Genomic DNA, 27,902 nt, shown 5'->3' with positions numbered 1-27,902 from the left:
AGGCCACATTGCAAGGCCTGGCGGGCTGGATTTGGCCCGCGGGCCTTGTGTTTGACATATGTGCTATAGACGGAAGGGTCTGGGTTCAATTCTGGTCAAGGGCACAAGCCTGGGTTGCAGGCTTGATCCCCAGTGTGGAACATGCAGGAGGTAGCTGATCCATGATTCTCTCTCATCACTAATGTTTCTATCTTTCCCTCTCCCTTCCTCTCTAAAATCAATAAAAATATATATTAATCCAAAACTGGTTTGGCTCAGTGGATAGAGCGTCGGCCGGATTCGATTCCGGTCAGGGGCATGTGCCTTGGTTACGGGCACATCCCCAGTGGGGAGTGTGTAGGAGGCAGCTGATTCATGTTTCTCTCTCATCGATGTTTCTGGCTCTCTGTCCCTCTCTCTTCCTCTCTGTAAGAAGGTCAATAAAATACATTTAAATATATATATATATATATATATATATATATGTGTATATATATATATATATATATATATATATATATATATATATTTAAAAAAAGAAGAGACATCAGAAAGCTTGTTCTCTTCCCTGTCCTCTGGTGTGAAGACACAGTAAAACACTGTAAGCCAGAAAGCAAGCCCTCCCAATGCTCCCCGACCTTGATCTGGGACTTCCAGCATCCAGAACTGTGAGAAAATAATTTGTTGTTTCAGCCACTCAGTCTGCGGTATTTTGTTTTGGTTTTTATTTTTAAATATATTTTTTATTGATTTCAGGGGGAAAGGGAGAGGAAGAGATAGAAACATCAGTGATGAGAATCATTGATCCGCTGCCTCCTGCACGTCCCACACTGGGGATCAGAGCCTGCAACCCGGGCTTGTGCCCAGACCCAGAATCGTACCGTGACCTCCTGGTTATAGGCCGATGCTCCACCACTGAGCCGTGCTGGCCGGACAGTGTGTGTACTTTGTTATGGCAGCCCAAGCTAAACAAGACAGAAAGATTCACTTTCATGGGGAGAAAAGGCAGAACGGGTTCCTCCTGATTTCCTTGGTTCTCTCTGACCCTCCTACATCCTCTTCCTATCACCAATGCCATCTTCCCAAGGGCAGACCTGATGGCACTATTCAGAGGCTCCTCAAGTCCTATAGGAAAGTCCCAATTCCTTAACCTGGCATGTCCATGTCAGGGGGCGGGTTCCCCACTCTCCTTACCGGGGAAGTTAAGGGTATGGCTGGCACCCCAGAACAGAGTGCTGCATTACGGTAATGAGCCTGGATCCTTCTGCCCCCAAGTTTCCCGAAGTTAAAAAAAAAAAAAAAAAAAAAAAAAAAAAAATGGATTCTAAAGAAAATTTAGTCGATCTTTACGGAATGGACGAATCAAGTTAATTGTCCCAAAGTCCTCCCAAATGGGCACCGCCCCCACCCCCTTGTCCCAGGACACCCATTCTTCATTAAAGAAGTAATAAAACCCTGCCCAATTTCAGGGTGCTGGCTTGAACAGGCCTTTCTGCACCGGAAAGGGGTGGGGAAGTGAGAGGGTGCAGACTTAGGGTGGATGTCTGTCATACCTCCATGAGGTGACCATGTTTGCAAAAGGCCTCGCATATGAAGCAGGGAGGCAAGGGCTGTCCGCACAAGGCGGACATCGAGTCATTCGCATGCCGCCAGGTGCTCACAGGCATGGAAACATCCTGTGCTCCAGCCGGGCGGGCGCCACAGCTGCTCCAATCTCCAGTCGGAGAATGCTCCGGAAACACCTGAACGTGTGCTCAGCCTTCCTTGACCTCCGCAGCCTTCCCGCCAAAGCCGCAGCCAATCAGAACGTGCCACACTACAGGAGTCGAGCGACAGCCAATCAGAAGCTGGGTTCTAGGCCGTGGCCCGCCTGAGGCGCCCCGGACCAATGGCCGCCTGGGCGTTGGCGGGCCTATAAGTGGCAGCGTGCGCGGGTGCGGAGGTTCGCTACCGTTGGGCGCGTGGAGCTTCGCTACCGTTTCTTTTTGGTCGAGGAGCAGAGTCCGCAGCGGCAGCGCTCACCATGGTAAGGCCTTGGGGCTGGGCGGGCGCGGTAGGCCCGGGCACATTGGAAGGACCGTGGAGACAGGCAGGCCTGCACACTCCCAGGCGGGAGGGTGGACGAAGCCCGCCACGTGAGGCCGCAGCCCACAGAGAGAGCCGGGGGTGCGGCGGGAGCGGGCCTAGGCGGGGAGACGGGGCCGGGAGGGCTAGCGAAGAGCCAGCCCAGAGGCACCACGAGGCCCGAGGCCCCCTGGACGGGCACACACACACGAGGACTCGGGCTGATTCTGAGTTTGTGGGCCCAGAGGGCGGTGGCGACCTCCATCATGGGAGGGGGTCGGCAAGAGCAGACAGGAAATTGCCCCTTAAAGAGCCAGAGCGGCCGAAACCGGTTTGGCTCAGTGGTAGAGCGTCGGTCTGCGGACTGAAAGGTCCCAGGTTCGATTCCGGTCAGGGGCATGTACATCGGTTGCGGGCACATCCCCGGTAGGGGGTGTGCAAGAGGTAGCTGGTCGATGTTTCTCTCTCATTGACGTTTCTAGCTCTCTATCTCTCTCCCTTCCTCTCTGTAAGAAATCAATAAAATATATATTTTTAAAAAAGAGCCAGGGCGGCCCTAACCGGTTTGGCTCAGTGAATAGAGCATCTGGCTGCAGAGTGAAAGGTCCCGGGTTTCATTCTGGTCGAGGGCATGTACCTTGGTTGCAGGGCATCCCCAGTGGGGGAGGGTGGGGAAGGTGCAGGAGACGGCTGACCCATGTTTCTGACTCTCTATCCCTCTTCCTCTCTGTAAAAATTCAATAAAATATATATATATATATATATATATATATATATATATATATATATATATATATTTTTTTTTTTTTTTTTTTTTTTTTTAAAGAGTCAGGAAGGCAGCTGGCCTGTGAGATGGCCTTGACTGTCTCTGAGAGGACAAACCACAGTGTTGAGTTCCTGGAGACTGGAGGGCGATTCTCAAACATTCTGGTCTAAGAACCTCCCTACACTTATCCCATTAGGAATTAAAACTATGAACTGTAAAAATACTTTTTATTACTTTACAGCAAAGATGGTAACATAAATAACAAATACCCAAGTCTGAACAGCCAGTTTGTCATTTTCAAATACAAACAGCATGCCGCGAGAAAAGCAGCTAGTTCACAGTTGGCAACTCAAATACACAAGTGCTTTTTCTCAGTACAGCTGTACTGCAATGTGTGCACAAGTATTTTATACGTACTTTCCATTTTGTCACGGTACACAGGGTAGAGATTTAATAAAATGAATTAATCTTGATAATTAGGTTCTGAGACTAACCACAGCACATAGCTAAGTGGTTTAGCACCTCCGTTTTTACAGGGATAAGTGGATCACACAAACCTCATAGAAAATAACATTCGAGAAAACCTTAGACACTGGAATGCATATATATAGCATGACATATAGTGACAGTTGTGGAAAATGAATGGGTCTCATATTTATGTTCTGTTTCCCAGCGAGAGTGCATTTCTATCCACGTGGGACAGGCCGGTGTCCAGATCGGCAATGCCTGCTGGGAATTATACTGCCTTGAACATGGCATTCAGCCTGACGGGCAGATGCCAAGTGACAAAACCATTGGTGGTGGAGATGACTCCTTCAACACGTTCTTCAGCGAGACTGGGGCTGGCAAGCATGTGCCCAGAGCAGTGTTTGTGGACCTGGAGCCCACCGTGGTTGGTAGGTACTGGGGCAAACATGGCGGAGTCAAGCAGGCGTCACCTTCATGCTGTGCACTCTCTCAGCCGATGCATGAGCCTTGACCTGCAGCTCAGAAATAGAAATTGGAGAACAGTCATTGGGTCCCTCCAGAGTAGTTGCCTGAGGAGAGCTGCAGAGAGAGCACCTGTCAGTGGTCACCTAGAGATGACAGAATGTCACCCTCAAGTCTGAGACTAGGCCGCACAGGTGCCCTGACAGGACTGCCTGGCAAAAACCACACTGACCTAGTGACTGTCCGTGTGAACCATTTTAAAAATTGTACCATTTGGTGTGAAATAAATATAGAGAATTGCCTGTGTTCAGGGGTTCCAGTCAGGCTGGCATTTTCCATGAGTTGAGTTTACCTGCCTAGAGCCATAGATTGCAGGTGTGCTCTGTGTGTGACATAGAGCCTCCCTGTGACACACGGATGCTGTTCACCTCCAAGGAACAGCACGTGCTGGTAGAACTGAACATCCCCCAGTCTGTCCGTGCTGGTGAGTTAACAATGGTCCTTAAAGGCACGTGTCCTCTCTGTAGATGAAGTGCGCACAGGGACCTACAGGCAGCTCTTCCACCCTGAGCAGCTGATCACCGGGAAGGAAGATGCAGCCAATAATTATGCCAGAGGCCATTACACCATCGGCAAGGAGATTGTTGACCTGGTCCTGGACCGGATCCGAAAACTGGTAAGCAGGGTGCTGGGAAGCCTTCCAGGGCCATTTGGGGAAAAACCCAAGGCAGAAGCATGAACCATGGTCCTCCTTTCTGGTGTGACTGCAGTGTGTCCATACGTAATCTCCGGTGTCTGCTTGCCTTCCCCCCCCAGTGGAATGCGTGTTACCTGGGTGACTGGGATCCATTTAAGCTCGTGGATCAAAGAGAAGTGACCTAGGCTCGTTGGAGTTGGCGGTGTGGCTGCACACGGCACTGCTCATGTCTCTGCTCTCTCCCAGGCGGATCTGTGCACGGGGCTGCAGGGCTTCCTCATCTTCCACAGCTTCGGGGGCGGCACCGGCTCCGGGTTTGCCTCTCTGCTCATGGAACGGCTGTCTGTGGACTACGGCAAGAAGTCCAAGCTCGAGTTTGCCATTTACCCAGCCCCCCAGGTGTCCACGGCCGTGGTGGAGCCCTACAACTCCATCCTCACCACCCACACGACCCTGGAACATTCCGACTGCGCCTTCATGGTGGACAATGAGGCCATCTATGACATATGTCGGCGCAACCTGGACATCGAGCGGCCCACGTACACCAACCTCAATCGCCTGATCGGGCAGATCGTGTCCTCCATCACAGCCTCCCTGCGCTTTGACGGGGCCCTGAACGTGGACTTGACGGAATTCCAGACCAACCTGGTCCCGTACCCCCGCATCCACTTCCCCCTGGCCACCTACGCCCCAGTCATCTCGGCTGAGAAGGCCTACCACGAGCAGCTGTCCGTGGCCGAGATCACCAATGCCTGCTTTGAGCCTGCCAACCAGATGGTCAAGTGTGACCCTCGCCATGGCAAGTACATGGCCTGCTGCATGTTGTACCGGGGGGACGTGGTCCCGAAAGATGTCAACGCGGCCATCGCCACCATCAAGACCAAGCGCACCATCCAGTTTGTGGATTGGTGCCCGACGGGGTTTAAGGTAGGATGTGTGATGACGCGTGGTTTCACCTTTCAGCATGCTGCAGGCCCTGCGATAGGACAGGACGCCGCCCTTGTGGAGAAGACCCGTTCCGTGGCAGCTATGCTCTTGGCCATCAGTTAGTGTACCTTTTAACAGAAGAAAAAATTTCTGAAGGATCGTTGTTCCCATTAGGATGGTGGATTTAGTATGGGAAATGTAAATTGACCTTGAAATTATTTTTAAAAATTTGAAATAGTAAAATTTACATAATAGAAATGTAGATATTTTCTTTAAGTCCTTGTTCACAATTGGTTTTCTGCATTAGATACATCTGTAGACCCCCCACATTTGTAAACCGTCATTTTGGAAATTGCATGTGATTCATGAAAAAAAAAAAAAACATTAAATGTTACATAGGTTTGGACCATAGAGCTTTTAGGTAGGAGTTGAAACCTTCATTCCAAGTTCTTGAGTGGGAGAAAGTTTGTTTCAGTCCTGTGACCTTTGGAAATTAAGAACATCTAAGCCAGCCTCAGCTGGGAGGCATTGTGGGAGCTGCTGTGCCCTGTGCCCAGGTTCATCTCCTTGCTAAGTCTCTGGGTCCTGAGAACCAGTAGGGAGGCTGGTCTTGGAGGAGGTGCAGGAAGTCAAAGCTTCTACTGTACCCAGGGAAGACACTCCAACCTCAGATGGATCATGTGAATTCCTGCTCCTTTAAAAATTCTTTTTCGTGTCTGAGTGGATTTCACCATGTTCTTTAACAACCATTTGTTTAGGGATATGGTGTTTTCAAGGAATTATCCATGTTTAAATATTTTTAGTTTAATTATAGAAATGCACATAAATGGCAAAATATTAAAACACGAATGCTGAAAGACTCATGTCTTCTCTTTCCCCAGGGCTTGCTTTGTCCTTACAGCGATGATCTGTGCATATTAATGTCTTATGCCTCTTGCTATATGGGTGAGGTTCACAGGAAGAGCCTAGCAACATGGGCAAAGAGTGCACATTCTCTTCACATAGGTGGCAGACTCAACTTGCTGTACACAGGTGGCCAGAGAATGGGAAGCTGGCAGCACTCCCACTAGGAGGGGCTGGTGGGCCTAGCTTTGAGCCATGGGGCCCCTTGATCAGGGTCAGAACCCTCTGCCCTTTACCCCGCCCTTCCAACTCTTCTGGAGAATTGTGTGCCTGGCTGCTGCCTACTACTGCCTACTCGCCAGGACAGAGAGGTGACCGCCTCAGCACATTCCCAGGCATTTGTCTTCCTCCAGCATGATGCTCCCTAAGTTGTCCAAACCACTAGTCTATTTATTACTCTATGGACATTTCTAAGCCTAAATATATAGAATTCAACTTGTTTTTCTGCTTACCAAATACACAGTATACCTTGGATATAAATATATGCCAGGACAGATTTATCATTCTTTTTCATAATTATTTATAGTGTTTTACTGAATGGGCATGTAATAAATGATGGGCGTTTGCTTCCAGTTTTGCCATTACAAACAGCACTTTAAATTAAATACAGAGAAGTCTTTATACATGTAGCTTTATGTTCTTGTGTGAGTAAATCCAAACTGTGAAAGTATATGATCGGCCTTCGCTAGATAGCTAAGTAGGTTAGAGCAGCCCCCCTATATGCCAAGGTTGCAGGTTCAATCCCCAGTCAGGGCACATACAAAAAAACCAATGAAATACATAGATAAATGGAAAAGTAAATTGATGTTTCTTGAGCCCTGAAACCAATCAATCAAAAGAAACAAAGAAGTAAGCAGTTAAAGGATATTAAATGTTGACAAATATTGCCAAAAACTAATGTACCAGTTTCTATAGGGCTTAATTTAAACTGGGCCCACAGCTCCAGTTTTCAAAAACAAGCTACCATTTCTGAAGCCACAATACAAACTTCCCTCTATTTTCTTCTTCTCTGGCAGGTGGGCATCAACTACCAGCCCCCCACCGTCGTCCCCGGGGGAGACCTGGCCAAGGTGCAGCGGGCTGTGTGCATGCTGAGCAACACCACCGCCATCGCCGAGGCCTGGGCCCGCCTGGACCATAAGTTCGACCTCATGTATGCAAAGCGAGCCTTTGTGCACTGGTACGTGGGGGAGGGCATGGAGGAAGGGGAGTTCTCGGAGGCCCGGGAGGACCTGGCGGCTCTGGAGAAAGATTATGAAGAGGTGGGCGTGGATTCCGTGGAAGCTGAGGCTGAAGAAGGGGAAGAATACTGAATGGGAGAGTTGTGCTGGCACCCATCCCTTTGTATTCCCCCCCACACACACTGTAACATTACAAGATATGTTTACCTATTAAAGTTTCTGTATTGAAGCATCATCTGTCCCTTGTGCTGCACTTTGACAGAATTCCCCATCCAGATACCTGCCTTTTTCCAAGTGGATTTGTAGGGGGAAAGCATTTCCTTTCAAACTGAAAAACTACATTTAACTACCTGTTATTCCCTGGAAGAGCTTCAAAAACGCACTGCTGAGGAAATTAAGAAAAGGTGCTTCAGTTATTTTAAACGTAAACATTCTTAAGTCCTTCGTTCCATACTTAAGGTTCTTGGGGAAAATGGAACAGTAACCTGCTTTTTTCTAAGCTGCAGAGTGGCTGTTTTTACCATCTAGTGCACATGTGTCAAACACAAGACCCGCGGGCCAAATCCAGTTCGCCAGGCCTTGCAACGTGGCCCGCACCGCGCTGTCATCACTGCACTCCGCTGTCAGTTTATGACATTGTCAGTTTATGACTGTTCAGTAAACCATTCGGCCCGCGATTTAGGCTGGATTTTAGGTTTTGGCCCCTTCTCTGAATGAGTTCGACACCCCTAATCTAGTGGGAGGGGCCAGGGAGGCAGCCCCACCAGCACAAACCCAATTTCTGGCCTCCCTTTTAGGAAGGCCCTTAGCTTTCCCCTTTCGGGTACCTGAGGGAAGTCGCTAGCACAGAGCCTGTGCTCATCACATTTCCCAAAACGTAATCACTGGCCACTGCCCACCCTTCCAATTAGAGGCACCGCTCCAGAAGTCGTGAGCACTGGTTTTTGTCGGGTTTGAACTCGAGTCCAGGCCCCTTTTCTTGCCGTTGAAGTTTCTTCTCTTGCATTCGGAACCGCCGAGAATGCATGGTCGGGCCCAGGGCACTATCGATCGACAGCCAATAGCCACAAAGGGCAAGGCGAGGGGCTTACTTTGCGAAGACGAAAGCGTACGGGGAGCTTAGAACGTAGCGTTCACAGTTGCGACGCTATGCTCCCATCACTTCCGGGTCCAGACCCGCCCTTCAGGCCAGCGTCCCGTACTTCCCAGTCTCTATGGTTTCAACTTCCGCCACTCGCCACATCTCGCGAGGCTCCGGCGGCTCAGCAATGGCGAGACCGTGAGTGCCGCGGACGGGAGCCCGAGAAAGGGCTGGGAAGGGGCTTGGGCGAAATCGGGCAGAGGGAGACTCGGCAAGCCAGGGCTGCCTGAACCGGAGCGGCGGCTGGGGGCTCGAGGCCCCTACGGGCCGGCCAGCCGCCCGCGACCAAGCTCCCGCCTCTTCCCCAGATGCCGCGTCACTGCTCCGCCGCCGGCTGCTGCACTCGGGATACGCGCGAGACGCGCAATCGCGGCATCTCCTTCCACAGGTCAGCGCGCGTGCGTGCTGGCTCACGCAGGTTGACCTGCGCATGTGCGCATTTTGCTGGCGTGAATCCACAATTGCACGCACGCGTTCTCCGTTTGGGGCGAAGCTTAAACTTGTGGGTGGGTGGGTGGGTGGGTGGGTGGGAGGGAGGGGGTAAAGCGGGCGATCTAGGAGGAATTGAGTCCGGATGGGAAAGGAAGGATGCACCTCCACCCCCCTTGAATTTTCTGCTCTGCGACTCTTACCTGCTAGGTGACGTTGAGCAAATTGTGCCTCTTTTTGAGGCCTAGATTCCGCGCCTGTGCTGTGGAGGACGGTGCTTCCTGTTAGGGTTGAAGGGCGGCCTCCTGGCAGCATGTGCAGGGCCAGCTCTTCCCATCTGGGGAACATAGGCAGCATAGCCCCAGGGCTTCAGGAAGCCCGGGGTTCACAGGTTTGTGGCTCCACAGACTCCCCAAAAAGGACAACCCAAGGCGAGGCTTGTGGCTGGCCAATTGCCAGAGACTGGACCCCAGCGGCCAGGGCCTATGGGACCCATCATCCGAGTACATCTACTTCTGCTCCAAACACTTCGAGGAGAACTGCTTTGAGCTGGTGGGAATCAGGTGAGCCTCCTTGCCAGCCAGCATTGGGGTATCTGTAGGGCCCGAATCTGTATCCGGAATCACCTGGCCCGAAGACAGGCAGACCTAGTTTCAGGGATGGCCGTCTCTTCCCAGCTCTGTACCTCAGTTTCCTCTTGCAGCAGATGAGATCAGTAAGACCCAGCCCCTCGGGATGGCTATGCCAGTGACACAAGAGGAAAACATTAGCTTTTTCTAGCAGGTATTCCTTAGAACCCCAGTCCTCCCACCAAGTCCACAAATGAAATAATTCCTTTTGCTGGTCAACCCAGTTCTGGTGGAGGCTTTCCACACACCTTAACTTTGAGGAGTCCTGCAGGGAAGAGACTGGTGTAACTCTGCCCGACTCGGCATTCTCCAAACTAATTGTTTGCTAGAACGGGAGAGCCTGCTCCAGGGTGCTGGAGGGCATGCTCACTCTGATCCGCTGCAGGTCAGCCGGGGGTGGCAGTGCTCATTCTCTATCTCATCCAGGTTGCTTTCCCCAACAGTGGGTATCACAGGCTGAAGGAGGGGGCAGTTCCCACGATATTTGAGTCTTTCACCAAGTTGCGCCGGACAACCAAGACCAAGGGGCACCATTACCCACCTGGCCCCCCCGATGTCAGCCGGCTCCGGCGATGCAGGAAGCGGTATGTGCTGTGGGTGAGGGTTGCTCCACTCACCCCGATTTTGAGGGACTGGGCTTGAGAGTGTCTACCAGCAACGGTGATGGACAGGGTCCTGAGCCTATGGAGCGAGCTGAGCTCCTGTTCAGGGGGGCTGGTGAAGCGGGGTCTGGCAAGCCCTTAGCCTGACCTGTCAGTCTCTCTCCCCCACAGCTGCCCTGAGGGCCGAGGACCCACAACTCCTTTTTCTCCACCTCCACCTGCCGAGGTCACCTGCTTTCCCGTGGAAGAGGCCTCGGCACCTGCTGCTTTGCCTGCCTCCCCTGCGGGGAGGCTGGAGCCTGGCCTCAGCAGTCCCTTCTCAGACCTCCTGGGGCCTCTGGGTGCCCAAGCAGATGAAGCAGGCTGCAGCGCCCAGCCCTCGCCGGAGCGGGAGCCGGAGCGCCAGCCGTCCCCTCTCGAGCCTCGGCCTGTCTCACCCTCCGCCTACATGCTGCGCCTCCCGCCACCCGCTGGAGCCTACATCCAGAATGAGCACAGCTACCAGGTGGGCAGTGCCCTGCTCTGGAAGCGGAGGGCTGAGGCTGCACTCGATGCCCTGGACAAGGCCCAGCGCCAGCTGCAGGCCTGCAAGCGACGGGAACAGCGACTGCGGCTGCGGCTAACCAAGCTACAGCAGGAGAGGGCGCGGGAGAAGCGGGCACAGGCAGATGCCCGCCAGACTCTGAAGGAACACGTGCAGGACTTTGCCATGCAGCTGAGCAACAGCATGACCTGAGTGAGGGGCCGCTGGACCCACGGCTGATGAGGGGGTGCCTGTCAGGGCTCCAGCCTCTTCCTCAGAATCCATCTGGAAAGGGACCTGCTTTGAGTTGCATCCACCAGACCTACCAGCTGCCCCAATAAAGTGGGTTCTAGGAGGCCCTATATCTGGTTCAGCTGAGGGCTGGGGCGCTTCCCTCAGTACCGGGCTTGTTCCCCCAGTCAATGGCTGCAGCCCCCAGAAGGCTCAGACCCTGGGCTGCAGATAACGGAGAACAGCTCTTGCCTACGCCTCCCCATGCAGCTCCGTATCCCACGGGTTCTCTGAGGGTGGGGATGGCATCAGTAGAGGCTGGGGCAGCACTAGGCACCTTCCTTTGGCACCTGAAACAGGCGCCAACACAAACCGGTTTTTTGGGAAATACTCCTAAAACCCAAGCCAGAGAGTTCCTTTCCAGGGACCCATCCGGCTTCCAGCCTGAGTCCTGGCCTGAAGGCCAGCCCCCACTCAGATGGGCCTATCTCATCTGAAAATCAGGACAAAAATAGTAATTTCTGACCTCCTGGGGCTGCTATGCTTGGCAAGTAGTAAGGCCCAACATTTCTGGTCCCTGGACGTCTGGAGAAGTGGGGGAAGCACCCAGCAGCAGTCCTGGCTTCCATCTGTGTCCCCATTTTAATTCAACTTGACTGAAATCTAGAAGGCTTCCCTGCTCCTGTAATCACAGCAAACAGCTTCGTGCATGGGGGTGACTGGAACCGCACAGGTGATGCCTCCCTGCTGGGCCTTGGCCACAACAGCCCCAAGAGCACAGCTGAATTCTTTCTAGTCCTGTGAATCGCCACACAGTTATGAAATTTGCTTTTTATGTGGCTTCATTTATTTACAGCATGTCTAGAAAAGACAGGTGACCAGTTACAAGGGTCCCAAGTCGTCCACTGTAAAGCAGGATCTGCAGATGGTCCCCCAGGGCCGCTAAGCTCATTTTGCTCTATGGATGGGCTCCCTTGCCTAAGGGTGCTCACCTGCCACAGCGGCTCCCCATCCGCCTACCTCCAGGCTCTTCAAGGGCTGAGGGGCAGGTGCGTTTGCACGAGGCACAGCCAGAGGAAGGTGAACCCTGAGGCAGGGGAGAAAGATCACTTCCCCCAAAGTGGCTTCCTAGAAGCTGAGGCAGCAGGGTCCCTGGGATTCTTGTTCCCAGAAGGAGGCTGAACGGTGCCTTTCGCATTGGGGTGCAATCACAGGGCCTTCTGTGGGGGTCAGGAAAGGCTGCATTTCCACCCCCTGCAGGAGCCCCAGGCTTAGGCTCAGGAGGGAGAAGCCAGCCTGGATTCCTGCCAGCCCCTCCTCCGTGGGTCTGGTTGCCTCAGGTGCGGGTGAGAAGTTGCTGACAGAGAACCAGGCAAGACTGACTAATCCCAAGCAACTGGGCCACATGGCCCATCCACAGTTGTGCGAGGGCCAAAGGTCAAGGCCAGAGCCCACCGGTGGGGACCATACCAGCAAGGTGTGTGTGGTAGGTAGCACTGCTGTAGCTTCAATGGAGGCGTGCCTATGACCGAACACAGGGATACACAGGGACTGGGGGCATCTTTACTGATTTCTCCTCGGCACAGCCCAGGGGGGTGGACACACAGATAATTTGGGATCGTGAAGTCCCTCTGGAATCCAGACCCAGTCCAGAGTGGTTGGCCCTGTGGGCTAAGAACTGGCCCCAGGGCCCTTCACACTCCAAAACTCATTTTGAAGGGCACCAAAATTCATCTTGAATCAGATTCCATCTGCCCATCACAGGTGCCCACACATAAGCTCCAGGGAGCCCTTATATCATCCTTGGTGAGGGGGGCCTGTGTGACCCCCACATTGGAGACCACCATGACTATAGCCAGATGCACAACCATGCTGGGTCCCTGTCATACGGGGACCCCAAAATTGGCTCCCTGATGGACCCAGGCCGGGAATCCTGCCTCTTCCTATCATCACTGAGCCCCAGCTTCCCACGCACGTCTCCATCCCAGGAGAGGATGCCACCTGGGGGGCCTGTTTCACCATCCACTTCCTGTGTGACCCGTGTCGTCAACTGTGAAATGGGGCATTTGGAGCCCCCCGTGTCCCCTCAGCTCTCTTCCGCGGCTCCGGGCACCCTGCCTTTTGGCCAGCGGGTCTGATCTCGCTGTCACAGGCCTGAGGATTGCCAACACAGTTTTTGCAGGGGGCAGGGCAGGCACGGTCATTCTCCATCTGTGGCTGGCACTGCCTGGGCCTCATATGTCTGCGCCCAGCTCGGCACACTGCTTGTCGGAGATGTGGGAGGCCAGGGAGTCTATGATGTCGAGCAGTAGCTGTTGGCTCAGCGAGCGCAGCGTAGGCAGCTTGGAGACCTGTGGGGGTGGACCAGAACAGGATGGAACTGGGTTCATGGGAGGGCTGAGTAGGTTCCTAAAATGGGGCGAGTGGTGGCCAGAGGGTGAGTGGCTCTGCTTGGTTATCCCCAGGGCCTACGGCTGCAGAAGATGGCAAGATTCCGGCCCCCCTCCCCCCGCCTGGCCACGGCTGCCGCCATGGAGAGAGGGTCCTGAAGGTGAGGGGTGAGCAGTGAGCGCAGAGCCAGGAGGGCCTCACCTTGGTGAACTGGTGCACGATGATGTGCAGGCAGTGCCGTTTCATGTCCAGCGCCTGCGTCTTGTCGGCCGCCTCCAGGATCTGGAATGGCAGGATCGTTGAGGGTCGCCCCCACCTCTCACCCACCTGCCCAGGTGCGGGGAGGCCAGCAGGCACCGGGTGTACTACCTGCAGCACGTTCTGCACCGTCACATTCATCTCCAGGTTCTGCTTGCAGTACGCCTGCAGCCGGTTGTTGTAAAAGCCGTAGTAGTAGGGGGCCGCGAACAGGTAGCTGGGGGAGCTGGTTAAGGAGCCGTCGCCAAAGGAGCCATCCTCCTGCTCACCACCCTCCTCCCAGGGGGCAGAGAAAACCTGAGACTGCACATGCTCAGAGCCAGGGGACCTGCCCCACCAGGAGAGTCTGGCGTGGGCTCCAATCCAGGCAGATCACTGGCTTGATCTCTACACAGACTCTGACCGCTTAGGGGTCAAAAGCCCCATCAAGATTCCAAAAACACCACAGCACCCTCTCCCCAGGAAAACACTCCTACTGGCCACAGTCTCCCCAGAGCCCTAAAGGGGATCCTCGCACCCCACGTTCAGACGCCCCACTGAAGTGCCGTGACCAGAATCACTCTTGTGTCCATCTGCTCCCCTGTCACACAGCAATGACCACCCCCTCACTCCAAACAGCCATGAGATCAAGAAACGACTGTCCCTCCTGGTTACAAAGCCCTCGGTGCCACATGACCAACTACCTGAGAGAGCCCTAGGAGAGCACCAGCCACCAAAAGTCCTCGGGAGATCACCCAGCCAAGACCAGCCGGCCAGGCCGCCCGAGGTGGATGCTGGGAACCCGCTGTGGAAAGCCCGGGGAGCACCCTTGGGGGTGAGGATGCAGCGAGTCCTCAGGAGGCATGTTGACCTCCCCGTAGTAGATGTAGCGCAGCATGGACTCGAAGGCCTGCCTGCTGGGCACCATCTCCCCGATGGAGATGTTTACCTGCCCGTCCTCGGGCATGAAGGACCGGAACATGGCCTCAAAGTAGCTGCAGACAGGGGGTGGCAGAGGCCTGGCTCTTAGTGGGTGCAGCCGGCGCCTGCCTGGGCCCCGCCTGCCTGGCAGCTACACCTCTACCCACCTGGAGCGGGCAGCCAGAATCGCCTTGTGGGCTGGCCGAGGGTGCCCATCCAGCAGCAGCGTGATGTCACAGAACTCCGCGCCGGCCCCTTCCAGGTATGCCTTCATGTCCTGGATCAGAGATGTGCCTGGAGGGGCATGGAGGGACCCTGAGCAGGCACCTCCTGCCCCTTAGTAGACCCTGCCCCTCACTCGGGCCTCAGGGCCCCCGGGCACTTCCTCCTGCACATCTGCCCATTTGCCACCCTGAGTGAACCTCCTCCAGGCAAGAGGCCCCATTTGGGTCCATGAGGCACCATCAGGCCCTGTCCTCAGCTCCACACACAGCCTCAGGCATGCCCACCCCCGGAGTCTAATCTCCCAAACTCAGCTCACTCTGGGCCTGGCACACCTTGTGCCTGCTGTGTGTTGCCCGGGGCAGTGACCAGGGTCAGCACAGGCCCCAGAGAGAGATGAGGATGAAGGAGCCTGTGCCCTCCCTTCCCAGGTAAGGGGCACAGGAAGGCAGTGGGAGCATCTGAGGTCTGCAGGCTGTGCTCCCCCCGCACTGGGCCCCAGGCATGGGCACGCCTCGAAGAGAAGCTTGGTGACTCATCACTGAGCACGTCGCCCACTTCGGAGGCTCAGACCAGATGCCATGCAGGGCAGCACCCTCACCAGAGAGGTGCCCCGTGTCCCCGGCAGAAACGGGCTCCGGAGGTTCCCTACCCGCAGGCACACGCCCTCCGTGGAAAGCCCGGGGAGTGGGCCCTTGTTCCTTTAACTGAGCCTGACCTGCCTCCCTCTTTGCCCCTGCCCTGCACCAGGGGGACACACTGGGGTCCTCTGCACCCACCCCTCCACCCTGCCTGAGAGCCTGGCAGGTGTCCCATGGCTCCCAGTCTTGACCACGATGAAGGCTACCTGGCCGGCCGCTGGCAGGGAAAGGACTAGGCTTCCTACCGATGTCCACGGGCTGGTCCGAGGGGGCGCGAGACGGCGGCTGCTGCTTCCGCCGGACGATCTCCACGATCAGCGGCGATGAGAGGTGCTCGAACTCCTTCATCATGATCACCTGGTTGAAGTGGGACTCCTTCACCACGAAGTTCAGGCAGTGCTCCTGGGACAGACGGGCCGGACAGACGGGCGGGGTCAGGCCTCGGCCCCAGCCGGGCGGCGGACCGGGCGAGGGGCAGGCGGCAGTGGGCGGGGCGGGCCGCGAGGCACCTTCAGCTGGCCCAGCTGCAGCCTGGCGGCGCTCTCGCACACGACCAGCACGTTCTGCAGGTCCACGGAGGCCTCGATGTACTGCCGGCACAGCTGCTCCAGGCGGCACAGCTGGAAGCTCAGCGCCAGCTTGTACACGTCCATGATGAGCAGCACGTCCTCCACGTGGCCTGCGCCGAGAGCTCCCTGAGCCTGGGGGCCCTCGGGCGGGGGCGCGGGGGGGACGGGGCCTGGGCTCCCTCCATAGACAGGTGCGGGCTGGGGCCGCTAGGCAGCGGCTCAGTCGCTGAACCGCACGTGGGTAACCTCGGCCTCTGAGCCTCAGGCTGCCCACCTGCAAGTAGGGTTCCTGGCACCACCACCCCCAACCCCGTCCCGGCTCCCGCAGCCCCGGCGGACCTTTCCTCGGGTACTTGATCTTGTCGGTGTAGAGGAACTGCATGAGCACCTCGAAGGGCCGGGCCTCGGCCTCGCGGATGGCCACGTGCAGCAGCGGTGGCCGGGCCCCGCCCGCAGGCATGGCAGGGGCCTCCCTGGGAGCCAGAGCTGCCTCCTCCTCCAGCTTCTGTGGGAAGAGGAAGGGGAGCCTCAGGGCACCCCAGGAATGCCGCCGCCCAGGCAGGGCCAGGCAGGGCCGCACCTCACCTGGGCCAGCCGCTCCTTGGCCTGCACGATCTTCCTGCGGAGCCAGCGGCTGCGCGCCGTGACAATGGCCACGTGGCCCTGGACGCACTCCTCCTTCTGCAGCGAGAACGACAGGTGGAGGGGCGTGGAGTCTCTCCCCGAGGGGCACAGGCCCGGCCGGCGCGGGGGGCCGGGGACCCTGGGTGCGAAGCCCCCACTCCTCCGTACACAGAGAGGGCACCCACCTCGCCCAGCACAAACTCCACGTCGCAGAACTGGCGGCTCTCCCACAGCCGCCCGTAGTCTTCGTGGAGCGTGCACTTGGGGTAACAGGAGAACTGGCGGAGGAGACGGGCGTTACCAAGTAGAGACACTCCTCCTGGCTTTGCCCCCTCCGAGGCCCCAATGCGAAGCTCAGCACAGCCTGGCTCCCTCCACGAACCAGGTGCTCCCAGACCTCTCCTGGCTCCGCTCTGAGCCCCCGCCGGCCCCACCACCGGCACCCTGCACCGAGGTTCCTGACTGCCTCAGCCCGGGGTCCCCTCTCCTCCCAGCTGCAGGGCCATCAGAAAGGCTGCCCTTCCACCGGGTGCAGCCCTGGCTCTGGGCACCCCCACCCGCTGGGCCAGCTTCCATCGTCGGGGCCCGTTCGCCCCGGCTGGCCTCCCCGCGGAGTCGGCGCACAGGGAGCCGGCGTGGCCGTGAGCCGCACCTGGAACCGGTACATCTCCCCGCTGCGGATGTTGTTGTCCACGGTGCCCCCGAAGATGTACATGGCGTCCGAGATCACGGCCGCCGCGTGGAAGAGCCTTCCGCTGGGCAGCTGGATGTGGGCGGGGAGCAAGTCAGCAAGGGGGGGCAGGGCAGGGCTGGGTCTCCAGCAGGGGGCTGGCTGAGGCCGAGAGCGGTCATCTGGTGGCTAAGGACATGGCACCACTGGCCTTGGGGGAGCGGCTGGAGCAGGGCCCGGGGCACAGCTGCGGGCACAGGGCCGAGGCAGGGCCCGTGTAGGTGAGCAGGCAGGGCGGGGCCCCTGGGGCCCAGAGCGGACACAGCTGGTGCTCAGTCTCACATGCTGCACTGACACGGCCCAGCCAGCAGGGCACGGGCTCTGGCCCGCAACTCACCTACTCTGAGCCTCAGTCTCCCCACCTCTGAGATGGGCTGATCACAGGTGCGGCTCAGAGGGCAAGGGAGCGGTCACAAGGGCAACTGGCCCTCACCTCTGAGGCCGGCGGGGAAGGCTGCTTGGCATTGGTGGTGCCGAAGTCCAGGCCAAACACATCTCGGGACTTCTTGAAGCCACCCCGGTCCTCGCAGGGCAGGGCCGGCATCTCCTCAGAAGCAGCTGCTCGCTCTGGTACCTCGGCCCCACCAACCTGATGGGAGGCACGCGGGGCGCAACCCGTCAGCAAAAGCCAGGCAGCACCAGAGACGGCTCACCCTCCTCACCCAGAGCTACAGGGACGGGGCGAGGAGCCGCAGGAGGAGGGCCGAGTTGGGAGCCAGGAGAACATCCTCCGCACAATGCAAACGTGGCGGGAAGTGGAATCGTAGGAGCCCACAGGCTGCAAGTGCAGAGCAGGCAGAGGCCCAGGCCCCAGAGTCAGGCCAGGGTGGGTCCAGGCTATGGGCATCCTGGCTTTGCTCCTGCTGGCTGCCTGGAGCCCCAGGAACACCCTGAGGTGTGAAGAGGTGTGAGGAGGTGGGAGCAGGTGTGAGGAGGTGTGAGCAGGTGGGAGCAGGTGTGAGCAGGTGTGAGCAGGTGTGAGGAGATGGAGCAGGTGTGAGGAGGTGTGAGCAGGTGGGAGCAGGTGTGAGGAGGTGTGAGGAGGTGGAGCAGGTGTGAGCAGGTGTGAGCAGGTGTGAGCAGGTGTGAGGAGATGGAGCAGGTGTGAGGAGGTGGGAGCAGGTGTGAGGAGGTGTGAGCAGGTGGGAGCAGGTGTGAGGAAGTGTGAGCAGGTGGGAGCAGGTGTGAGGAGGTGTGAGCAGGTGTGAGCAGGTGTGAGGAGGTGTGAGGAGGTGGAGCAGGTGTGAGCAGGTGTGAGCAGGTGTGAGCAGGTGTGAGGAGATGGAGCAGGTGTGAGGAGGTGTGAGCAGGTGGGAGCAGGTGTGAGCAGGTGGAGGTAGGTGTGAGGAGGTGGAGCAGGTGTGAGCTGATGGGAGGAGGTGTGAGGAGGTGGGAGCAGTTGTGAGCAGGTGTGAGGAGGTGGAGCAGGTGTGAGCAGGTGGAGCAGGTGTGAGCAGGTGTGAGCAGGTGGGAGGTGTGAGGAGGTGTGAGCAGGTGGGAGGAGGTGTGAGGAGGTGGAGCAGGTGTGAGCAGGTGGGAGGAGGTGTGAGGAGGTGGGAGCAGGTGGGTCAGGAACACGGCCCAGGCACAGGCCATGGATCCCCCCGGCAACGCCTGGCAGTGCTCACCTCGCTGTCCGAACTGGGCTGCACCACCTCCCAGGTCTGGAAGTCCACGTCGTAGCAGTGCAGCTCGTTGGGCAGAGTGTTGTCGGCTGCGCCCCCAAACACGTAGAGGTGGCGGTCAAAGGCCACCATCGTGTGCCCGTAGCGCCGCTGAGGAGGCGGCGGGGAGCCCCGGAGCAGGTGCTCGGTGGGGATGCGTGTCCACCTGGGCGCACACAACGAGGAACCAGTGCCAGGCAGGGGGATCCTGCTCCCCTGGGACCTGCACCTGGGCTGCGAGGCCCCCACCACAGGCCCAGGCGTCCAAGTGCCCTGCACCCTGGGGAGACCTTTCCCCGGCCGAGGGAGGGCCTGCGGTGCATTTGCCTAGTGTCCCTGGTCGAATTTCGCTCTGGAACCAGCTCTGCACACATCTTTGGGGGCGGGGGGCGGGGGCCAAGCATGAGGCAGGCGCAGCCCAATCAGGCCCCAGAGTCACCCACTACCCACCTGGCTGCTGCCGGTGGCCGCGTCTCCATGGTTTTCTTCCTACCCCGTCCCCGTCACCCCTGGGCTCCTCGTCCTGCAGCCCCCTCGATGCGCCTTCCTCAGCCTGCTCCACAGGTACCCCAGGCACTTGTGCAGCCCTCAGATCCCCATACTGCCACCTCCCTGAGGACTGCAGCCACCTGTCCACCTGGCCAGAGCCTGCATGTCTGCCCCACACCCTCCCAGTCTGGCTTCTGCCCATGCCCTCACTTCTCCAGGCCTGCCTGTCTGCTCTGAGCCACGTGTGATACCCAGGCCTGAGGGCGCAGGCCAGGGCGGAGCAACGAGCCAGGGTGCATGTGGCTCTCCCCCAGGCCTGGCCACCCCGGGACAGGCATCAGCGGGGTCGCCCCTGCCCAGGACACCCAGCCTTTCTCCTCCCCAGCTGCTACCCTGGCATCTAGGGCAGCTCCAATCCCCTCCGGAGCCTGGCTGACCTGCAGCCCAAACTCCCTTCTCCTCCACCGACTCCCAGAGCCGACGCCCGGCGCTCGCTCGCCTTAGTCCCCGGCGCAGGGTGGAGGGCTGGCCAGCGGTCAAGGACAGCGCACGCTGGAAGCTGTCAGGGCCCAGCACCCTCCCTCATAGGAGCGCTGTGCCAGCCACATCTGGTTCTGGTGGCCCTGACCCTGCCATCCACGGGGGTGGGGCGTTCTTCGCTCAAAAAGGGAGGCCGCCCAGGCCCTGTCTCACTGAGCTGCAGCCACACCCAAGGGCCCTGCAGGGGACCTCGGGCTCAGTCTGTTTAGAGACACCACACCTCCCCGCTGCGGGGGGGGGGGGGGGCGGCTGGCCCTGCCTCACGGGGAGCTCACACGGATGGCCCCGGAGGCAGGCGGGGGGCGGGGGGGGGGGGGGGGGGGGCCCCGAGGCCCCACCACCAGGGCACTCACATCTTGTCCTTGAACTCAAACTGGAAGAGGTTGTTGGTTATCTTGGCTCCACTCTGCCCTGAGAACACAAACATCTTGTCCCTGCACACGGCCACCGGGAAGTTGCAGCAGGACGGGGGGATCTCGCCGCTCTGCACCACCTGCGGGGGCGGAGGCAGCTCAGCCAGGGCCCCGCGGGACCGGCACGCACGACGCACGTCCAGGCGCACGCTGCTGAGCCGGGCCTGCTTTCACTCCCGGGGTTTCTTCCGTGAATGCGGGCTCACTTATCATTTTCTTATAGAACCACCTAAAGCCCCACCGTCCGCTCCTAAATGGGGGCTAAAGTCTTCCCTGAAGGAGAAAGATACCCCCAGCCATCTGGAAACAGACAGCAGGGGGCGTGCTGTCCTCGCTATTCGGGTAAAGGTGGGTTTAGTGACCAGAGGTCGGCAAACTCATTAGTCAACAGAGCCAAATATCAACAATACAACGATTGAAATTTCTTTGGAGAGCCACATTTTTAAAACTTAAACTATATAGGTAGGTACATTGTTATTACCTTAATTAGGGTACTACTCCTAAGCTGGCCTTTGCTAAAAACTCAAGGGACCTAAGAGCCGCATGTGGCTCGCGAGCCGCAGTTCGCCGACCACTGGTTTAGTCACTAGGCCACACTGCCACTGGGACTGGCAGGCAGGTCAGCGGGAAGGGCACGGCAGAGGTCAAGGCTGGGCTTTGGCAGAGGGAGCAAAGCAGCCTCCACCCCAGCCTTCCCGGCCCCCGAGCCCCTCAGCTCCCTGCCACCTGTGCCCGCCCTGTTCCCCTGTACCTCTCACAACCCACCCCCAAACCCTCCAGCCCCTTACCTCCTCCCAGCACGTGAGCTCTCGGTCCTGAAGGCCGATGGTCCACATGTCATTCAACCTGCACAAGGACAAAGGGGTCAGAATGCCCACCACTGGGGCTGACAGGCGGGGTGGGCCAGGGCGTGGCCGGGGGATGGCTCCAGGGAAGCCCCATCACTTGGGACCCTGACCGGGGGACTCTGGGGCAGCCACGAAGCCGGAGCCTCAGTGGAGGGAGTGTGGGGGCTACACTGAGTCCCTGCTGTGCCAGGCCCTGCCCAGTCCAGGCAGGAAGAGAGGCCTCACTCGAAGGAAGGCCTCATTCCCAACCTCTAGGGCAGGGCACAGGGTCACCCTCGGCTGGTTCCCGGGGTTAGGACTGCAGAGGGGCTGCGCTCACAGAAATTGCACTGTTTAGAGTGTCTGTTATGCTGAAGTGCTGGGGAATGAGCACATGCTGCTTTGTAATCGGAAACACACAGCAAAGCCCATTTGTTGAAACGAGGAGGGAATGCGTGACACAGGCAAGCACTCTGCTGTGCTCTGCAGGGGAGGGGCCGGGTCTGAGCCCGGCTGCTGCCACCCACCTGCTCACTTGCCCTTAGGGCAGTGTTTCCCAAACGTTTGACATATGTGTACCCCTTCTACAATTTTCATAACGCTGAGCACCCCTCGTACTCATGAGAACGTAGAATTAGGTGCAGCTAAGCACGGTGCAGTGCATATCCCCACCAAACTCCGGTGCAACGTGTGCCCCCAACAAACTCTTCCTGTGCCCCTGGGGGTACGTGTACCACACTTTGGGAAACACTGCCTTAGGGTCATTCCTTGCTGTGGGCCTGAGTGTCTCCACCCCAGCCATGCCAGGGGCCACCTCTCCCACCCCCAGCTCTGAGGACCCCAGCTATTTGCTCTGGAGACATGCACGACAGCTGTACAAACAGGGGCCTGGCTTGAGGCCCCTCAGATGCCCTGGGAGGGGCCTCAGGGGCGCCAGTCCTTTTAAGCATTGTGAGGTTAAGAAAGGGGCTCCCATCAGTGGCCATCACCCTCATCCTGTGCCCCCCTCGCCCCGCTACCCACATACCCACCCTCACGAGAAAGCCCCAGAGTGAGTCGTCCAAGACCAAGGAAGCCCACTTTGTGCCCATGGGCCAGGCCACCACCTACCTGGCATTGCCATCATAGCCAGCAAAGATCCACAACTTGTCACTGTACACCGTGGCACCGTGGGCCGACCTGGCGACCGGCAACCTGGAGCATGAGGTGGGGGAGGAATGAGGCCACTCGGTGCAGACCGGAGCCTCACAGCCCCACAAGGCCGGTCCAGTGGCCACACAGCCCTGCAAGTCCCGCCAGGCCCGACTGCCGTGCCCACATCTGCTGGTGTCCGGACTCCAGTCAGGATCCAATCAACAGCAGGAGGCCGAGCTCCGGTGGCACCAGGTCCCTGGTGATGCATTCAGACATCACCGGGCAGAGACCTCTCCCGGGTGCTACCAAACACCAAAGGGGTGCTCGCACAGTAGGACCACGGACGCGCTCATCACCGGACCCCTGGGTCCCTTCCACCCACGCCTCAGGCTCATCGTAATGCCGCGGGGCCCGCAGAACAGCCCCGAAGGTCTCAGCAGGCTCTCACCGCCCTTCAATCTTCCACTCCGTCCACTGGCCCGTCGCGAACTTGTATTCGAAGAGGTCGTTTTTGTTCTTCAAGTTAGAATTGGAGTAAATGTCCCCGGTGTAACCCCCTGAGTGAAGAGAGAGCAATCGTCACACCCAAAGGCAGCACCTCAGAGTCCTCAAACCCCAGGAGGAGGGGGCAGAACCCGGCCCCATTAAAAATGCATTCCAGCCAGGACCAGTTTGGCTCAGTGGATAGAGCGTAGGCCTGCGGACTGAGGGGTCCCGGGTTCGATTCCGGTCAAGGGCATGTACCTTGGTTGCGGGCACATCCCCAGTAGGGGGTTTGCAAGAGGCAGCTGATCGATGATTCTCTCTCATCGATGTTTCTAGCTCTCTATCCCTCACCCTTCCTCTCTGTAAAAAATCAATAAAATATATATTTTTAAAAATGCATTCCAGGACCTTCTCCGCACACCTCGGGAACGCCTACTGGGTGCCTGCCTCAGTCTGTGCTGGGCTCCGGGGACACAGAGATCGGCAGGACGCCATTCCCTGTGTCTGGCGGGGAGGGAGGGAAAGCCTCCTTCCAGCCCAGGCACGGAGGCAGGCCGTTCCCGCACCAGGAGACCGGGCTGAGGGCCAGGGTGGACAGAGAGGGGCCAGCACGTGGGCTGAGGGCCAGGGTGGGGCCAGCACGTGGGCTGAGGCTTGACGGGGGGCGGGACCCCCGGCCTCTCACCGAAGACGAACATGCTGCTCCCGTAGACCACGGCGGAGTGGTGGTAGCGGGGGGCCGGCGGGGTCCCCGTGGTGAAGGCCCTGCAGGACAACAAGAGGCAACGGTGTCAGCAGAATGTTGAAGGTAATAACTGTATCACTAGAGAAACTTTTTAGAAAACTGCCAATAAGGAAAGAACACACAGCACTAACATTTATATGTAACCCTTTGCTAGAAACCACTGTCCATATCTGGAAGTCACCCCCCACACCTCGGTCCACTGGCCTGTCGCGAACTTGTATTCAAATTAAAAACCCACACCAGCTAGGGAGGGCCACCTGCAGGAGGCAGGCCAGGGTCCGCGTGATGCCCACGGCCTGTGTGGGGGCCCTGGGCAGAGGATGGGCCCCCGGAGGCCGGGGTGAGGGAGGAGGAGGAGGAGCCCCTGCAGCAGCAGAGTTGTTCTAGAAGAACCCATTGCCCGATGACCCTCCATGCTGGCTCCAGCCCTGGCCTGGGAAGCAGGCTTGGTGACAGAATTTGAGGACCCACACCCGATCAAACAGATCCCCTCATTAAGAGGATTCTGAATAATCTATCTGAGTCACGGACTGGGAAAGAAACCCGAGAGATAGAGGGAACACTGGGTATGGCATGGGGGGTGGCGGGTTCTTATCTCCTCCTCAAAGCTTCTGTCTGCCTTCCCAGGAATCTGACTCCCCTGGCAATCCGGGCCCCAAACGGCGCGACCACGTCCGAGGAGAAAGAGCAGGGACGGGGACCCACCTGCACCAGGAGCAATCCTTCACGTCGAACCGCAGCAGGTCGTTGAGCATCGTCTTCCTGAAACACAGGCAGGGAGAGCGGGCTTGGCTCTGGTCGGCTCCGCAGGGCACTGCCCAGCCAAGACCCAGAGGATGGACTGCGCAGCCCAGGAGGCGGGGGAGTTGTCCTGGGAGACTTAGCCAGGGCCAGACACCGGCTGGTGCCCGAGGGACCAGAGAGAACCACAAAAGAAGCTCCTGAGCTGCTGCAGGCACAGGGGCCGCCTACGGGGAGTCAGGACCGAAGTATGAGTCCAGCCAGCCACAGCCTGTGCCTGCCCACATCTCGGAGGAGGCCCCGTCCCTTCTCTCTGACCTTCCTGCCGCCTCTGTATCACAAAGCCGATGTAGCAACTACATTTTAAAGATACAATAAAATGATGGTGGCCGAAACCAGTTTGGCTCAGTGGATAGAGCATCGGCCTGTGGACTGGAAGGTCCCAGGTTCGATTCCTGTCAAGGGCATGTACCTTGGTTGCGGGCACATCCCCAGTAGGGGGTGTGCAAGAGGCAGCTGATGGATGATTCTCTCTCATCGATGTTTCTAACTCTCTATCCCTCTCCCTTCCTCTCTGTAAAAAAATCAATAAAATATATTAAAAATAAAATGTTGGCGAATATACAATATATAGATGATGTATTTTAGAATTGTACACCTGAAACCTATATAACTTTGTTAACCAATGTCAATGCAATACATTCAATTAAAAACAAGTAATAAACAACCAAAAAAAGTTACAATAAAACAGAAAACAAACCCACTGGTCATGACACCACCTGTTAACACCACCTGCATGTTACCACCCAGCCCATCACTAAGAGGGAAGACCCAACAGGAGTCCAGCACCCCCTGTGCCAACCCAACAGGAGTCCAGCACCCCCTGCCCACCAGGCCAGGTGAGGCCTGTGTGGGTGCCCCTGCACTGCCTAGCTCAGCCTGCACCAGATGGCTGAGCTCTCACTTCCATTTACAGAAGAGGAAACAGCCTGGGCGATAGATAAAAGGACCTGTCTGAGGCCATGCAGCCAGGAAGCCAGGAGCTGGGAAGCAGAATGTGACAGTAATTCCTCCCTTCTCCCATTTGCCCCTCCTCCCTAACCTCCCCACCCCCACCCCCACCCAGGGCTACAGGCCATTTTTCTTTGTGCCCAGTCCTTCTACAAAGTTACAGCTATATTGAGACAAATTTGTATTCTGCTTCTTAGCGTCACATTGTAGCAATAATATTTCTGCTTGTTGCTCCACAGTTCCTGCTACAGAACACTTCTGGGGTGTTCCCACCCACCGCTCTGTGCCGGACATCAGGCATTTTCCAGTTTGGGGGATTCTCATGAAATGTCTTTCATTCCTTCATGGGACAAACATCTGTTAAATTGTCTGGGTGCGCCCTAGCTGGTTTGGCTCAGTGGGTAGAGTGTCGGCCTGCGGACTAAAGGGTCCCAGGTTTGATTCTGGCCAAGGGCACATGCCCTGGGTTGCGATCCCCTTTAGGGGGTGTGGAGGCGGCAGCCAATCAATGATTCTTCTCCTATCATTGATGTTTCTATCAATCTCTCCCTCTCCCTTCCTCTCTAAAATCAATAAAGAAATTAAAAAAAATCAACTGGCCCTGCTCTGGAGAACTCGGAGCACTTGTATGCTCCGGGGCCAATGGAGCCGCAAAGAGGTGCAGATGGTCCAGGTGGGCGGGGAAGGCCTCACTCACAGGTGATTCAGAGGAAGCGCGAGAGGGTGAGCAGAAGGCCAAGTGCCTGGCAGGGTAGCAGCGAGGGCTGCTGTGTGTCTTTCAATGCTCTGTTCACTCAATCAGAACAAGAGTGAAATGTTTGTGTCCTGAGCATATGCTACCCACTGGATGCTGTGCTGAGGGCCTTGAGTGCAAGGGAACCTTACAGACTGGGAACTCGAGGTTGAATGCTCGGCTAACATTTGTAAAAATTGTAGTGAAGATGCAGAAGCCTCCTCCAAACCTCCATGTGTGTCCCTCCCTGGTCCAAACACCCTGACGCTCAGACTCACTCACCCATTGTCTCCACCAAATACGTAGATGGCATCTTTATAGGCCACAACTGTGTGCTTGCTGCGCCTGGAAAGAAAAGAGAGGCCGATAGGAATGAGACCAGGCCCTTCCCAGGGGCACCCAAGAAATGAGACCAAACGCCAGGGCTGCCCCAGAAGTTGGGTAACACCTCTCAAATTGAACAGAAACCCCTAAATTCCACCAGTACCCCCAAAGAACCCTGCATTGGAGACTCTGTCATTGTCCTAGACTCTCTGGCCTCCTCATCCCCCTGCAGAGCAGCAGGGAACTCAGCTGGAGACCCACAAGATGACTCTATACCTTGCCCCTGGCCACCCCGCTTCGGGACTCCCTCAAAATCCCCACCAGCGCCCTGGGCATCTCCTGGACACCACCGCTCCTCCCTCCATTACCAGGTCCCGCTCCAGGACACCATGCCCCGGTCCTGCCCCTGGAACCCACCACGAAACCCTCTCAGGCATCGTCCCTCCCCCCCCCCCCCCAAGATCCTTGAACCACGCCGTACCGAGCCCCCACGAACTCGTCGCAGGGCGGGAGGCGCCGCCAGCGATGCACAGTCTCGAAGGGCCCGAAGTTGAGCGTCAGGTACTCGACACTGTCGGAGCAGCTGTGGTCAAAGTCCACGCTCGGGGCTACCTTGGACCGCGCGCCGCCTGCCAGGGCCCCGGCCCCGATAGGGCCCCCGGTGCCGCCAGTCCCAGCCATCCCGGGTCCACGCCAGATCGGTCACCCGGTCCGCGGGACTCGCAGCCACCGCCCTGGGCCGCCCGGAGGGACTACATTTCCCGGCGTGCACCGGGACGACGGCGCAGCACATCCGGCTGGCGCCACACTTTGGTCCGTCAGCGTTTCCGGACAAGCTTAAAGCTCACCGAGGCCCAGCTGGCGGGCGCAAAACCTGGTACCCGAGGTTGTGGGGAAACTCCCCACCGAGTGACGGCACGGGATCCCCAACCCCGTCCGGCTGCACTTCCCCGACGCCTGCCCTGCCACACGCCTCCGGAGAGCGGCCGCTGTTCCCGGCATGCCTTGTCTGCGCGGGGCTCGGCCGGGATCGTCCGCCGCTCCCGGGGTCCCTGCTGGACGGTTCCGAGCTCGCAGCGGCCCCCCTACCCAGCAGCCTACTCTTCCCCTTCCAGCTTGGGACCCCAGCCCGAACCCGCCGCGTCTACCTTTCTTGTTCTTATTGGCTGAGAGGCTGCATAACGCAGAGGCTCTGGATTCTTATTTCTAATAGCAGAGCCTCAGTTTCTTCACCTGCGAAAGCGGGTTTGGGAAGCTCTGGCTGCCTCGAGAAGCTTTGAGGTCTGTCTCAGGACCCAGCTCCTACAGCCCTAAGTGGGCAAGTGCCCCCAGACTGCCAAACGCGTGCTGCCTCTGAGCTCTGAGAAAGCACGACCCGTCTCAAGCCCTTTGCACCTGCAGTCTCTTCAATACCTGGAATGCCCTTCCTTCAATATCCAAAACCAAGACACTGGATAG

At 57.6% G+C, this 27,902-nt stretch overlaps 3 protein-coding genes and 1 long non-coding RNA gene across 7 annotated transcripts; 2 read left to right on the top strand and 2 right to left on the bottom strand.

The window, feature by feature from the left end:
- Positions 1-3,019: 3,019 nt before the first annotated feature.
- On the bottom strand, positions 3,020-8,631 carry LOC311613687. 3 transcript variants are annotated; one of them, XR_014793498.1, is made up of 3 exons: positions 8,539-8,631; positions 5,393-5,491; positions 3,020-4,786 (listed from the first exon to the last, which is right to left on the bottom strand). It is a non-coding gene; the product is annotated as an uncharacterized lncRNA (long non-coding RNA). The 3 variants fall into 3 exon arrangements; XR_014793499.1 differs by lacking the exon at positions 8,539-8,631 and adding an exon at positions 8,347-8,484; XR_014793500.1 differs by lacking the exon at positions 8,539-8,631 and adding an exon at positions 7,655-7,763.
- Positions 3,486-7,655, top strand: LOC311613686 (tubulin alpha-3 chain-like). Its single transcript, XM_084867860.1, has 4 exons — positions 3,486-3,705; positions 4,267-4,415; positions 4,683-5,363; positions 7,283-7,655. The coding sequence occupies exons 1-4, from the start codon at positions 3,585-3,587 to the stop codon at positions 7,577-7,579; spliced, it is 1,248 nt and encodes a 415-aa protein (XP_084723986.1). The 5' UTR covers positions 3,486-3,584; the 3' UTR covers positions 7,580-7,655.
- A 39-nt stretch (positions 8,632-8,670) lies between the features above and the next one.
- Positions 8,671-12,709, top strand: THAP7 (THAP domain containing 7). Of its 2 annotated transcripts, XM_084867847.1 has the most exons (5): positions 8,674-8,726; positions 8,897-8,976; positions 9,425-9,580; positions 10,090-10,230; positions 10,420-12,709. In XM_084867847.1, exons 2-5 carry the CDS (start codon positions 8,897-8,899, stop codon positions 10,982-10,984), a joined length of 942 nt encoding a protein of 313 aa, XP_084723973.1. In that variant the 5' UTR covers positions 8,674-8,726; the 3' UTR covers positions 10,985-12,709. The 2 variants fall into 2 exon arrangements, with proteins under 2 accessions (XP_084723974.1, XP_084723973.1); XM_084867848.1 differs by lacking the exon at positions 9,425-9,580 and having other exon boundaries at positions 8,671-8,726.
- Positions 12,546-27,418, bottom strand: LZTR1 (leucine zipper like post translational regulator 1). The gene is made up of 21 exons (XM_084867824.1): positions 26,926-27,418; positions 26,403-26,465; positions 24,341-24,397; positions 23,576-23,655; positions 22,853-22,961; positions 22,381-22,464; positions 21,232-21,289; positions 20,384-20,523; positions 18,966-19,167; positions 17,771-17,926; positions 17,260-17,370; positions 16,793-16,885; positions 16,569-16,664; positions 16,323-16,488; positions 15,924-16,093; positions 15,660-15,816; positions 14,719-14,845; positions 14,476-14,625; positions 13,763-13,868; positions 13,595-13,675; positions 12,546-13,353 (listed from the first exon to the last, which is right to left on the bottom strand). The coding sequence occupies exons 1-21, from the start codon at positions 27,123-27,125 to the stop codon at positions 13,237-13,239; spliced, it is 2,523 nt and encodes an 840-aa protein (XP_084723950.1). The 5' UTR covers positions 27,126-27,418; the 3' UTR covers positions 12,546-13,236.
- Positions 27,419-27,902: the final 484 nt, after the last annotated feature.

The sequence above is a fragment of the Pipistrellus hanaki genome (genome assembly GCF_964339955.1).
Source record: "Pipistrellus hanaki genome assembly, chromosome: 19".
NCBI lineage: Eukaryota > Metazoa > Chordata > Mammalia > Chiroptera > Vespertilionidae > Pipistrellus > Pipistrellus hanaki.
The sequence above is the reverse complement of the archived record's forward strand: the minus strand, read 5'-3'. Positions and strand labels throughout refer to the sequence as shown.